A 13,411-nucleotide genomic window follows, 5' to 3' on the forward strand; every position below is an offset into this window, starting at 1 on the left:
TACCTGTCTACCCAAAACCAGTAATGTGATGAAGAATATAAACAAGGAAATTGAGCCCATTGTCTTCAGGTCCTTCAGTATTCCTGGCCTATAAAATAAAAACATAAGTAAAGCAGGCTGCTCAAAAGTTAAACAAATATTACTTCAAGCACAAAAATAAGACCACAATTTATATGCACTACTTTTGGTACATAAACTAAGAACATTTAAATATGATTCAATATCTTATTTTATAAAATATGATTATTTATATTATGTAGATTTAATTACCTCTACAATATTCTCTGCAAATGTGCCTACATTTTGAGGTCCAATAATAAGATGAGGATTTAGGAAAAATAATGTCCTTTTTTACTTGCAAATAGAGAGCATTTGTGGCTTATTCTATACAAATAGAATAAAACCAGATTTAATGCAATAACACTATTTCCATTGTGGAGAGCTCGACCATATCCAATGAATATGCAGAAAAAGAAACTAAAGCACCTATCTCCCAAAATACCTTTTCTCCTGAGGAGGCACAAACTAGATCTTGTAAAGAGTTTATTAAAAACTCTGCTTTGGCAAAAGTCACTAAAGGCAATCATAAGCAGTTCACACTAGAACTCTCCTACTGATGCCTCTGAAACAAGAACCTTAGTCAAAGATTTAGGAAGGAAAATGCCAAGAGACGCAGAACTTGGCTGACAAAATCAAAGCTGCCAGAAGCACAAGCTCAATCTATCCTGTCCCCTGGTTCTCCATACCATCACACACATATTCTTTCCATTAATAAAATGGAAACAAAGACTTGGGTTTGTTCATTCCATCTTTAGATCTACATGCAAAGAAAACATACACTTTTTTTTCCCCCAAAATTTTCAGATTAAATCCTTTTCCATGATTGTTACAGTATGGGAAAAATGATATTGAAACTACAATCTGAATATCCAGATTTTCTGGAGTGGCATATGCCTTACACTTTGCCTACACAGAAGAGAATCACCTCTTTGTTTTAAAAATGAGGTAGAAATTACAGCTGTTCAAAAATTATTTTACACAGCATTAACACAAACTGGAGTCATAATTTTGGTCTTACATATTATCAGCTGTAACAAAGATTTCAGCAGTCTCACTAAAAACTTTAGATACAAATGCACAGGCACAGCAAAATAAAAAAATATCAATACTCTTGGCCTACTAATTTGTTCAATCACTAAGACTTTATTTGTAAGCATTTCAGACTATATACTAGTTTTGGGGAAGCTGATTTTCTTCAGCTTGTAGCAAATATGCCCTAGAAACCTTAATGATGTGCAGCCTGAGTCCTTAACAAACCTGGTGATGATTTCTTGTAGTGTCCTTTGTGACAAAAATGCAAATTAAACCATACTCTATTTCCTATAGTGTGTGATTTAAATGCCTTGTCCAGACTTCTTTTATTCTAATGCTCTGAGGTGTGACATCAAATCAAATATCAGCTGCAGCATGACAATGATTTTACATTGTGACTCAGATTACACTGCCAAACACGTGTGTTCCGTGACATAAGAGCTACCATGGGTAGTATTGAACTTGAGAAAGACTGGAGTTTGCCACCTACCTTCTAAGAGGTGCCATTGCATACATAAATTTGCTGTAGTCATCCAGCATGGGCCCATGAGTGTGCAGAAGGATAACATTGTAGCCCACCAATGCAATCAACATTATTACCATTTTCAACTCATAATTTATCCTCAGGAAAACAGAACAGGAAATGAGCCCTAATATGCAGCTGTATATAAAATACTGGCAAAGAGAAATCAAATGGAAAATATTTAGAATTTGGCTCTTGAGTAGGAAATCATGCATAATAAAATGCTTGGGCTACTTTAAAAAACAAATCATTGATTGATCACTGAAGTGTGCAATCTATCACAATCTGGGACACTGGTTTATAGACAGCCAATAAAAATAAATTGATGCTCTTTAATTTTCACCCTTTGACACTTTTGATTTACTCATCTACATTTGTGGGATACCACTACTGGTGTTGAAATCTAATGCAGGAGTCTGTTGCCAGCAGACTGACATAAGATTTACTCCTGTTCCACTGTAAAATTTTCATTCATGCTTGAGTCCCAGGATTACCCTGTGTGTCTTGCTAGCATTTGGGTCAAGGTTAAATGTCTAAAGGCCTGAAGCAACAATTTCATTGCTTATATTTGCAGCTGTTATAAACTGATGCAGTACACAGTCATGAATCTCATAGATACGCAATTTTATAAACAGCTAGTATAGGAAAAATACAAAGCTATAAACAGGGCCTATGCATAATATAAATATAAAAAATCCTTCTCTCAAATCCTGTGGAATAATAACTGTATAAGAACACATTCAATTGCTAAAAAAAAAAAGCCTTTTGTTTCCTATGTCATACATATCAACAAAAATATGTATAGTTTAAGTTAAATTCCTGGAAAAATATTTTCTTCTAATACTTCCTGGAAACTGATTACGACATCAAAATTAATGCTAAAACAGGAATAATCTCTAGAATCATTATCTTAGTCTTTAATATGCAACCCCTTTGCCAGAAATGCTTCCTGAAAATTACAGTCCTGCACCTTGCAAGGAAGTTTCTTTTATTAAACTACAAAGCATTCTATTTCTAGTCATGCTATTTTAAGACTACTGTTGACTTGTTGATGGCAGCACTTTTGACAGACCCTGAATCACTGTATACTAATTTTGGAGGATCACTAAGAAGGATAATTTTCACAGCACCCATCAGACAGAATTTATCTGCCATCTCAATCTTTGCTGCTACTGTAATTTGCTCAAAGATCTGGTTGAAATAAGAAATAGACAGAACTATTGTTCAGAATCACCAAAACATAAAACTTCTCTGATAGCTGCATTTCAGAGGAGGTCACAGTCCAAATTCATGGTTACATAAAAATAGCAGCATCCTTTTTTTTCAGTCAGTAAGGCGTGCTAGTGTTGAAATCAGTTTTCCAAAAAGAAACAAGGAGAGGCAGTCTTGAACCCACAACTGAATACTGTTTGACAAAGGCCCAGAAATTTTCAAGTGGAACAGTCTCTGACAGTGTTCCATATGAGTACATAGAATAGATTGAAAATTTCAGACAAGGGTGGATGAATTAGAGAAGAGTGGCACAGCCACACATTTCAGAATGCAGACCTTGCATTGCAGTGCAGCGTTTCAGTAAGCAACAAGCAGATCTGGCGAGTCTGGCAATCCATAGAGCAGTGAAGCTGAGCAGGTGCAGGCCCCTGGTCTGCTTAGGGCATCCCCCAGCCCCAGGATAACCTCAGCCAGCTCAGCCAACTCGTCACAACCCAGGAGCCTGCAGGCAGCTCCCACCTGGCACCAGCAATGCCTCCTCTGCAGCTTTGGCTTTCACCAACAGTGCAACAGCAAGTTCTCTTGGAGGCCCTTTTGTCTGACAGCTGAAGCAGTGAATATAAATGTTCCCTTTTAAGAAAATACTCCAACAGCTCAAAAGAGGAAAATCCTGGGTAACCTCTCCACAGACAGAATCTGCACCTCATGCTGTATGAATCAAGATTCTCAGCATCTAAAGGGGCATAAGTCCATCTATTCTCTTTTTATTTCTTGTGCTAGCTAATAAAGGTATTTTAACCAACACTTTACAGAATCTGAGTGTCTTTCTTACTGGGATCACAGGTCTGGTGTCTTGCACCAGGGTAGTGCACACTTAGGATCCAGCTCACTGCATTTGGTTTCTTCTCTTAAAATTTAAGACCTGCAGTTTGGTGGGTATAAAGATTTTCACTGAACTAAGAAGGAATTCTACTCCCTTATGTCTATAGAGAAAAAATTACATGAGGACAAAGTAATTTTGTGTGTTTGTAACACATTTCCTAGTCAAATAAAATATATTCCAAAACTGCATCTTTTAGATGCCAGTATTATAACTTCTATTTATTTAACATGTGGAGGTGGCAGCACTGATACAGGACTGTATTTTGTCCCAGGAGCAGATATACACATCAACTTCTATTACACAGAAACAACAGAAGCATCATAGCAAAACTAACCTAAACTAAACACAAAAATGTTGCTATAATTTACTGAGGAATCTTTACTAAGTCTTTTTAAAAAGTAGGCTAAACTGATCAAAAAAGTTATTTTGAGGGTAGAGAAGGAGGCAAATAAATTGCTTTGCTTCAAAATGAACTTAAATCAATTGGAGCTAAAGTAATTCTCAAAGCTCTTATGTACTCATTTTAGATGACACAGTCAATAGATGTCAGGTTTACTATCATAAATCACATTAAGTTTATTGACATGAACAAAGCTTAAAACTAACACACAGATTCAAAATAACAAATTTTTAATTTAAGGAAACAAACATTTGTCAGCCTAAGTATTCAATATCTTATAGAGTGAAAAGAGAGAAATTTTAAAAAATTTAAATTTTTTAAAGAAAAAAATTAAAAGTGGTAACTCAAAAGGAATTTAAAGCTTTTTCCAGCTACAATATTTGCAGTGTCTGGGGATGAAAACAATGCTTATTTGAGAGATGTTTTAAAGTTTTAAAATCTTTAGCTAACTATAATTTTTCATTTATTAATGTCAGAAGTGAAATTTTAACATAATTTTTTATGCCAATCTATCAAAGACAAATTTTCATAGACTAAAGAATTTGTTTTAATACTTTAAAAGCTATAAATTGTTAAATCAGGACCCAGCATTTTGGTAATGGTCTCATTATTTCACCGTAGATATGAAATAAACTCCCTTTTCCTCCTGTTGCCACCAGCTTATTCACCCAAACCCAGCTGACCTATTTTGACACAATATATGGCTTGACATTTTCAACTGCAGGTCTTTTGTAATCCTTTTAGGAATCACTGCTCTCCAGGACACAGGTCCCACTTTTTTGCAGCAATGTCCTTCCTCCTCCTCTTGCATGTGCTGTTGTGCTTTTGTTCACACTCTCCTTCAGATCAGTTCAGGTCTCTGAAGCAGTTTATATAGTGGCACATGAGAGTTTTATTTCCACCCCTCTAACAGCAGCTTTCCTAAAATATGCAATGACAGAAGTGTGACAATTTCACATTTGATGGAAACGGTGAGTATTTTCAGGTCAGCCACCTGAAAATATTCCCACCATGGGAAACCTGCCTGCAGACTAACATGGCTTACAGTGCACAGTCTGTTTTGCAGATGCTGTGTGTTACCTTGATATACTGTAATGTGTTAGCATGGGTGAATTAAGATTCCGTGTTATTATGCTGTTTCCTGCTTTTTTAACCTGACATTCATTAAAACCTCTATTTTCAGAAGAACTAATCTCATTTAACTTCCCACTTACTTCAAATGCAGTTGCAACTGACTAAAAAAAAAAAAAAAAATCAGGCTTTTACTGCAGTCTCAAAAATGGGTGGGTGTTTAACTTCAAGCAGATCTGGTAACAGTCAATTTAGCATAATTGTTGTAAACAAACAAAGAAATGTGAAATGAACTTACCGGTAGGAAAAAACAGTTATTTTGTATACACCACCGTGTCTGATTACTTGAATTAGGAAAACTTGCATTTGATGAATTAAGAACTGAGGGAAAAGCTATCACAGCATTATCCAGGAAAAACTATAAAAAAAAAATCAACATATAATCCATTAGCATGACAGCTGTTTAAGGTCAAAATAGAGAACAGAAATGGGGGAAGAAGAGAAAGCCTTACATGTAACCATTTAACTTTGGTATTTCGCTATTTTTTATATTTTAATTTGAAATAGAAAAGGGAAGATGACATACCATGATTCCTGCATTCTCAAACAAAAACAACTGTGCTAACCTTCATCTGACACTTTCTACTTGAATAAAAGACAAAAGGCTCTTTGTTGTATTACTTTCATATACCAGAAGCTCACACACCCAAGAGACAATAAAGAAATAAACTCAATATGAATAATTCCCGGCTTTACTTCAACTGAATGTGCTATTTAAACAAAGGAAGAATTAAAGAAAGAATAAGAAGTCTTTACAAGTTGGTTTACACAGATACAATAACATCATAATGCTGACATTAATATCGGGACTAATGTAGCTGAAACAGAAAAGTGGATCCAGTTATCTCTTGGGGCATCAAATTCAGCCAGTAATCACACAGGAAACCAACATCCTACAGACCCCCTTGATGCAGTGATCCAGTGCTTTCTTAACAATTTAGATTTTGGTGACTACATGTATTCCAGTAGTTCGAATCTCAACGTTTAAGCTGTTTCTGCATTTAATCACTATTCATGGCCAGTTTGCTTGTTTTTCTTCTGGTCATAATCTCATCCTTTAGTTTTCACACAGCTTCTTCCTCTCCCTAGTATTTAAAATCCTAATATTAGTGTCATCTCAGGCTTCATTGTGCTAATCAATCCTGTTTCCTCCCTGAAAACAAGCTCTTCATTCCTCTAGTTAGTCTAGTAGTCACCCTCTATACATATTTCTTTCCATTCAACCTTCTGGATGACCAAAACTGCCAACACACTTCCCAGATTTCATCAGTGAGTCATGCAATAGCACTAATACAAATTCTGCAGAAAATATATTATCATACATCCTAGAGTCACAGAATTTTTAGGGTGGAAGGGACCTCTGGAGACCTCCAGTCCAAACCCCTGCCGTGGCACAGTCACCTAGATCAGGTTACACATGAGCATGTCCATGTGGGTTTTGAATTACTCCAGACAGGAAGACTGCACGACCTCTCCGGGCAACCTTTTCACCCTCAATGTAAAGAAGTTCTTCTTCATGTTGAGGTGGAGCTTGTTGTGTTTTGGTTTATGGCCATTGCTCCTCGTTCTGTTGCTGGACACCACTGAAAAGAGCCTGATGCCAACGTCATGACACCTGCCTTAGAGGTATTTATATGTGTTGAATGAATTGAATATAAAAACTGAATTTAGATATCTAGAGCAATGCTCCTTTGCTCACAGCAACAAAACTTTATTAGCTCACCGTATCTCATGCAGCTGGGGCTCAGACAGCTTAACACATTCTGTACATTGATATCACCCCAACTATTAACATCATGCTCGCAAATGTGAGGTGGCCTTCCTTCATTGGGACTCACCTAGGTAAATGCAGTTCATACTTACCATGAGTTAAAAGCAGTCACGTGATTATGGGGTTCGGCTGTCCGTATCTGCGCCCACACACGTGTAGGATGGTTCTTTGCACGCTGGGCCTCAAAGGACGAGTCTGGATTCTAGCTTTTTCAGTCTTCAGAATTGTTTATTGTTTCTTATCTACAAGGTTCCTTCTCTGCCCGACCTGGATCTGACCAGCACAGAAGCCAAAGGCACTCTGACCGCCCATGGGGCGGTCGCGTCTTTTATAGCAAAAACTATGTACACAATATTTATGTTTCATTCCCAATACCTATCACCTCGTCACCAAGTGCACCTTCACCCCAGACCAATCCACAAGTGCCAACATCACCACAGAAGATGGATGACAAGAAGAAGAAAGAAGAGCCTTGTGACACACCCTGATTCCTCCATCTTGTCTCCATAACCCCCCGTACCAAAACCCCAAAATCTGTGTTTTACCCTATAATTATGTCTTCCCTTCACCATTCACACCTGAGTGATTCTCACAGGTTTCATTTCCTCATACACAGGTGGCACATCCCTAGATGGATCAAAATCAAGCCACCAAGTGCTTCTGGCAACATTCCAAGACTCCCGAGCCCCCCAAGGGTTCTCTCAGTAGCTCTGGACATCAGGAGTGATGTGCTGAGTTTCCACAATGGACAGTTATTGTGATTCAGCTGAGTTGACATTAAACCCACCTAATTAATTTGATTCCTGAACTCATTGCCTATCCATTTGATGAGCTTCCAACATGTATCAGAATTTCTTGTCACTAATCTGTCAGACCAACCATAATTTGAGCTTTTTACTACTAAACTTCATCCTAGTTATTTTCTCAAATCCATTCCTGACTTTTTCCTTTCTAAAATCCCAAGCCTTACCTCACAGACATTGACTGTCGCCTTAATGGATTAGCAAATTTCATAATTTCTCTTACACACTAAGTATGAAAATCCACATGTGCCACATGTGGTTGACCTGAGTGGAACTCCAGAGGTCACCTCCCTCTCACAGGCTGTTCCCTGCAGGTAGTCACTGAGTAACCCACCTCTAAATTCTTTCTCTGTTTCTGTCTTTACTGTTACAGATAAAACCTGAACTGCTTCGCTCAGAGCAACTAAATGTGGGTCAAAATGGTTTATTGATTTACTAATGTTAGATCTGGTCAGTCATTCAGTTACAGTTCTGGACAGCCAGGTCTTGGAAACGTCCAAGGACAGAGAACCACAGTCCCCCTTGGCAGCAGTCAGCACTGTACATGCACAGTGACTTCTTTTATCTTTCTGAAGACTATCCAACTTCCCATGTCACCACCTGTGTTGAGTGCCCTTTGCTATGTTTTATAGCTCTGCAGACAAGAGTCTGAAGCCATTTTCTCTCTTAACTCCCCTTCAACAGAAGTCCAAGGTTGTGGGTTTGCAAAGGTTATCAATAGGCCACCTACTACCAACACCAAGCTGGCACTAATGTGTGCTTATGAAGTTGCACTTTTGCGTTCCCTTGCTTTGCCAACATAAATGTGTTTGTGAAACTGCATATAATTAACCTGCCATCAGTGAACTACAAGGTCAGGAGGAGTGTGGAATCCTCTGAATCTTTTCCCCTCAGGGAAATACCCCACGCTGCTTCAGACGAGGATCAGTATCAGAAATATAACAGATAAACCATGAAAACAGACCCTACAAAATGTTAATGAACACCTACAGATTTTGAAACATCCTTCTATAACCGATCCCAAAGAGCTCTAATGATGTGCACATGAAGAGAGTTACATGCACATCTGCCACTTCCCACAGGATGTGGGGGTGAAATGCACACACTCCTGCTTCTGGCAATGCAGGTTCCCCTACTGGCACACGCTGCTGAAAGGAGATGCAGGTACTCTGTGTGCACCTGTGCAGCTCCTTGCAAGCTGTCAATGCACATGCTGGAGAGAGAGCCCTGAAGGTTTGTGTACAGGGACAAATCTGAGCAGTGGTCCCTGCTTGTCCCAGCCCGTGCTGTTGCCTGCCCATTTGCATGGCAGGCAGCTCACAGTATCTGACAGGCAGGCTGCTCTTGCTGGCTGAAGCAGAGGTGTGATGCCAGAGAGGTGACTTATTACGGTGTCAAAACAGTTTTTTGACAGTCATCTGTTTCCACTCATAGCTCCCTGCTCCTGTTACACATTTCCACATTGCCCAGAGATGCTGTGGAGTCTCCCTCACTGGAGATGTTCAAGAACTGTCTGGACACAATCCTGTGCCGTGTGCTCTAGGATGACTCTGCTTGAGCAGGGAGGTTGGACCAGATGACCACTGGGGTCCTTTCCTGTGGTCTTGTTCACAGGGGTTCCAGGATGAGGGAAGAGATGAGAAAGTTGACTCCATGTATCAGAAGCTTGATTTATTATTATATGATAGATAATATATTAAAACTATACTAAAAGAATAGAGGAAAGGATTTCACTACAAGGCTAAGCTAAGAATAGAAAAGGAATGAATAACAAAGGTCTTCTCTCAGACCGAGACCGGCCGGACAGGTGATCTGTGATTGGCTCTTAATTGGAAACAGCCTGATGAGGCCAATCACAGATTCCCCCTGTTGCATTCCACAGCAGCAGATAAGAATTGTTTACAGTTTGTTCCTGAGGCCTCTCAGTTTCTCAGGAGGGGAAAAATCCTAAGGAAAAGATTTTTCATAAAACATGTCGGTGACACTTTCCAACCTGATCCATTCTGTGATTCTGTTTCTTTTATACTTCTTTCACACTATTTCCTCCTTAAGCTTTTTCTGAAGTTGCTTGGTTACTTTTTAAGCCAGCTGATGCTTGCCTGCCTCTTTTAACAGGAACAGCTTCGGACAAAAGCCCTTCAGACAGCTTTGAGGATTTACTCTCCCTCCCTGCCTCCAGCTATTTAATAACTTCTGTTAAGGGCATTTGCCAAGAGAACCACATCCCACTAACAGTGCATATACTTTTTCTGTAAACATGAAATATTTAGTTACAGAATCCCACTTTTTGCATGTCCCCACAGCAAACATTATATAACATGAAGAACTCAAACACAATTATATTATAGAAACACATATGGCATGCATATTTATATATGTTAATTCATATTATAGCATTTTTATTTGGGTTTTGAACCTTGCACAAAGCCTTTCTGACCTATGTTACCTGCATACACAGAACTGTATGAAATATGGTATATCTATGCATATATTAATAAATATAAAAAGGAGGAAAAAAAGGACATCAAAGTGTCGTCACCTGCCATGAGCCAAACAACACTTATTTCTGAATGATGTGTTTGCACTTGTCTTTCCTGTCTCGCATCAGTTACCTACATCTGCTATCATGCTTTGAAGATACATATTGTTCTTCAACATAGTATTTTTTGTAAGAGTAGGTTCAGTCCTACTAAGCAGTCACACCCACACAAATGACTCAAATGAAAGCAGTATTTTTTATGAATACCAATGTTTGCCAGGGAACGTCTGAGCATGCTACCATTACATTCTTATTTTAACCTCATATATTCTGACAGTGTTTTCTTTTCGTGTGTTCACGTGACCTGCAATCCTCAGCTCTGAGTTTTCTGCCTCACATGATGAAAAGAACTGCTTTCAGTGGGAGCCATGTGGCGATAGACCCTCGCCCCACAACATGGGATAAGCAAATTAGTGCCTCTCTTTTGATGTCTGAAAACAACAACATAATACACTAGTTTAGATCTCATTAAAAAAGAAGCCATCTTTCTCACTGAGGTATGAAAGTACTTGGGTGTAGAATGCATTTCACAGCTTCCTTTGAAAAATGGCAGTTCAGTTTTATTCCCATATCCTCACAAGAATGCCCCAAGAATAGTGTGAAGAATCACAAATTCCAGTATCCCCCTCTTCCCAAGCTCAAAAGGAGAGGTTTAAGGACAGCCTGGAATGCTAAGTTCCTATCAAGACTATTATGCATTTTTTTTTACCAAATAAAGGTGAAGCTGAGATACTGGTAAGTTGTAAAAGGATAATGAAAATCCAGTGAGTACTGGAATGCATTTAGCAGAAATTTTAGAGCTTTTGTCCTCTGAGTGGGTACAACGCTTCTTAACATCAAAGTGCTCATGCATCTGTGTTATTTGGTGTCTTGTGGCATAAATGGGCCAAATTAAAGTTGCTCAATAACTTATTTTCTATGGAAGTTTATGTGCCAAGTGAAAATGCATGTCTGTCTTTGTGCAACCATGTACTCAATTCCTAGCCCCCTGAAAAGGCAATATGTAGTGGCATGTCACTGCCTTGTTCAAAGCTCCCACCAACAGGAAAGATGAGGAGCCTGCTGGCCCTTTACAGACTCAGACAGCGTGATTTTTGTATTTACAGCGATATGGAGAGATGCTCACTATAGAGGCAGTGACAGTACGACTCTATCTCTTCCCACACCCTGGAAAGAAACCAGAACTGCTGTAGACATGATCTCAGAGCAGTGTCTCACCTGCTAGTGCATCTCTGCTAATCCAGTGTACCTAGACTGATACTGATTTAAGTTCCTTAAATCCTGGATTAGATTTGTGACTGGGTCCTGCAAGTACCACTTAAATGACATTTCTTCAGCTGTGCTTTCTCCTTCCAACTCCCTGGCCAGGTCAACCTCTAGACAGTGTCTGTTTATTCTTCTTGAAAGACATGCATCAGGCGCCCTCCAAAACAGGGTCTTCAGTGTGCCAGGCACTGTGGGATGTGTAATTAAACTGCATCTGCCAGAAAGCTTAACAATTAAAAATACAAGTTCGCCAAGGGTCAGCTACACTAAAAGGAAGATCTGTTAAAAAAACCAACTTTCCACAATGAGAATGAAAGCATGTTTGATTAATTATTTGTCATTATTTGAACACAGGATCATTCACGACTTAGAGGGGCCAATACTTGTATCATTTAAGGCAGTTTGGGCTCGCAGATGTACTCGCAGATGTACAATAACCAATGGAGCAAAAATACTCAAACTTCTCTCAGTATTCACATTCCTAAACACGCGTATTTTGAGTTGCTAAAATTCACTGGTGACAAGACAGGAAAACAAGCAACATCTAGAGGAGGGCCACAAAGATTATCAGAGGGCTGGAACACCTCTCCTGTGAAGACAGACTGAGAGATCAGGGGTTGTTGAGCCTGGAGGAGTCTCCAGGGAGACCTCAGAGCACCTTCCAGTACCTGAAGGGCCTAAGAAAGATTGGGGCAAACTTCATAGCAGGGTCCATTGTGACAGGAAGAGGGGTAATGGTTTTAAACTAAAACAGGGTAGATTCAGACTAAAACAGACTAGATATAAGGAAACATATGATGAGGGTGGTGAGGCACCAGAACAGGTTTCCCAGGGAGGTGGTGGATGTCCTATTCCTGGAAACACTCAAAGTCAGGTTAGGCAGGACTCTGAGCAATCTGATTCAGTGAAAGATGTCCCTGCCCAGGGTGGGGTGGGGAGAGGGGGGTGAACTAAGTGACTTTTTACGATTCTTTTCAATCCAAACTGTTCAATGATTCTATGAACCCGAATGTTAAAGCTGGTAGTTGGAGTATTAAGAGTTAGTGGGACAGTAAAAGCTTGAGATGTTGTTGCTTGTTCCAAGAACCATTCATATATTTGATGCAGAAGTCACTGAAACCAAGAGCTGTTGCAGGAATGTTTTATCACATGCTATTCCTCGAGATCTAATGAACCCCAGAGGATGATAAGGCACAATCATTTGATGTACTGTATGCAGTCATTCATTCAGTTTTCAAGTATTAACCCTTCACAATCATGCAGTCCTACTGTCTCTCTGGGCCTCCTGTATTGCTCCATGCACAGGATACTTTCTCCTGATCAGTTTAAGGTAGATGAGCTTGACAAAAACAGCTTTCCTCAGCCACTGACAGATGTCTTACTGTCTATCTAGCACCAGATCTAATGCTTACCCTCTCCCTCCAGCTCAGAACTATTTGATACTTGTGTGACATTAACATATTTTTAACTTCCCTTTGCTGATCAGGACTACATATCTCAAACCTGAACAAGAGATTTAGACATCAACTGAAACAGCTAATTTCAAATAAAATTGCACTCCCACTCTTCTCCTCCAGTCTCCCTTGACCATGAAGACTGAGTTTTACTTGGCATTTTGGTCTTAATGATGAATTATGAGGTGTGGCATGGTGAGACACTCTTTATCTCCATTAAATCTTAATGGGTACATTTTGCCTTTTGCTACTGAAATGGTTCATGGAAGCAAATGCTGTTAACGGACTCTGCTATTAAGTACATGTTGCTTGGAGATATAATAATGATACTTCAGAG

The 13,411-nt window shown here is 39.2% G+C and overlaps 1 protein-coding gene across 1 annotated transcript in view; it reads right to left on the minus strand.

The window, feature by feature from the left end:
* The window catches only part of ADCY2 (adenylate cyclase 2), a 204,580-nt gene that overhangs the window by 20,524 nt on the left and 170,645 nt on the right, over positions 1 to 13,411 (minus strand). The window contains 3 exon segments of the mRNA XM_030239642.2: positions 4 to 88; positions 1,583 to 1,767; positions 5,480 to 5,599. Of these exon segments, the coding sequence (XP_030095502.2) occupies positions 4 to 88; positions 1,583 to 1,767; positions 5,480 to 5,599 (390 nt within the window).

This window comes from Serinus canaria, chromosome 2, assembly GCF_022539315.1.
Source record: "Serinus canaria isolate serCan28SL12 chromosome 2, serCan2020, whole genome shotgun sequence".
NCBI classification, from domain to species: Eukaryota; Metazoa; Chordata; class Aves; order Passeriformes; family Fringillidae; genus Serinus; species Serinus canaria.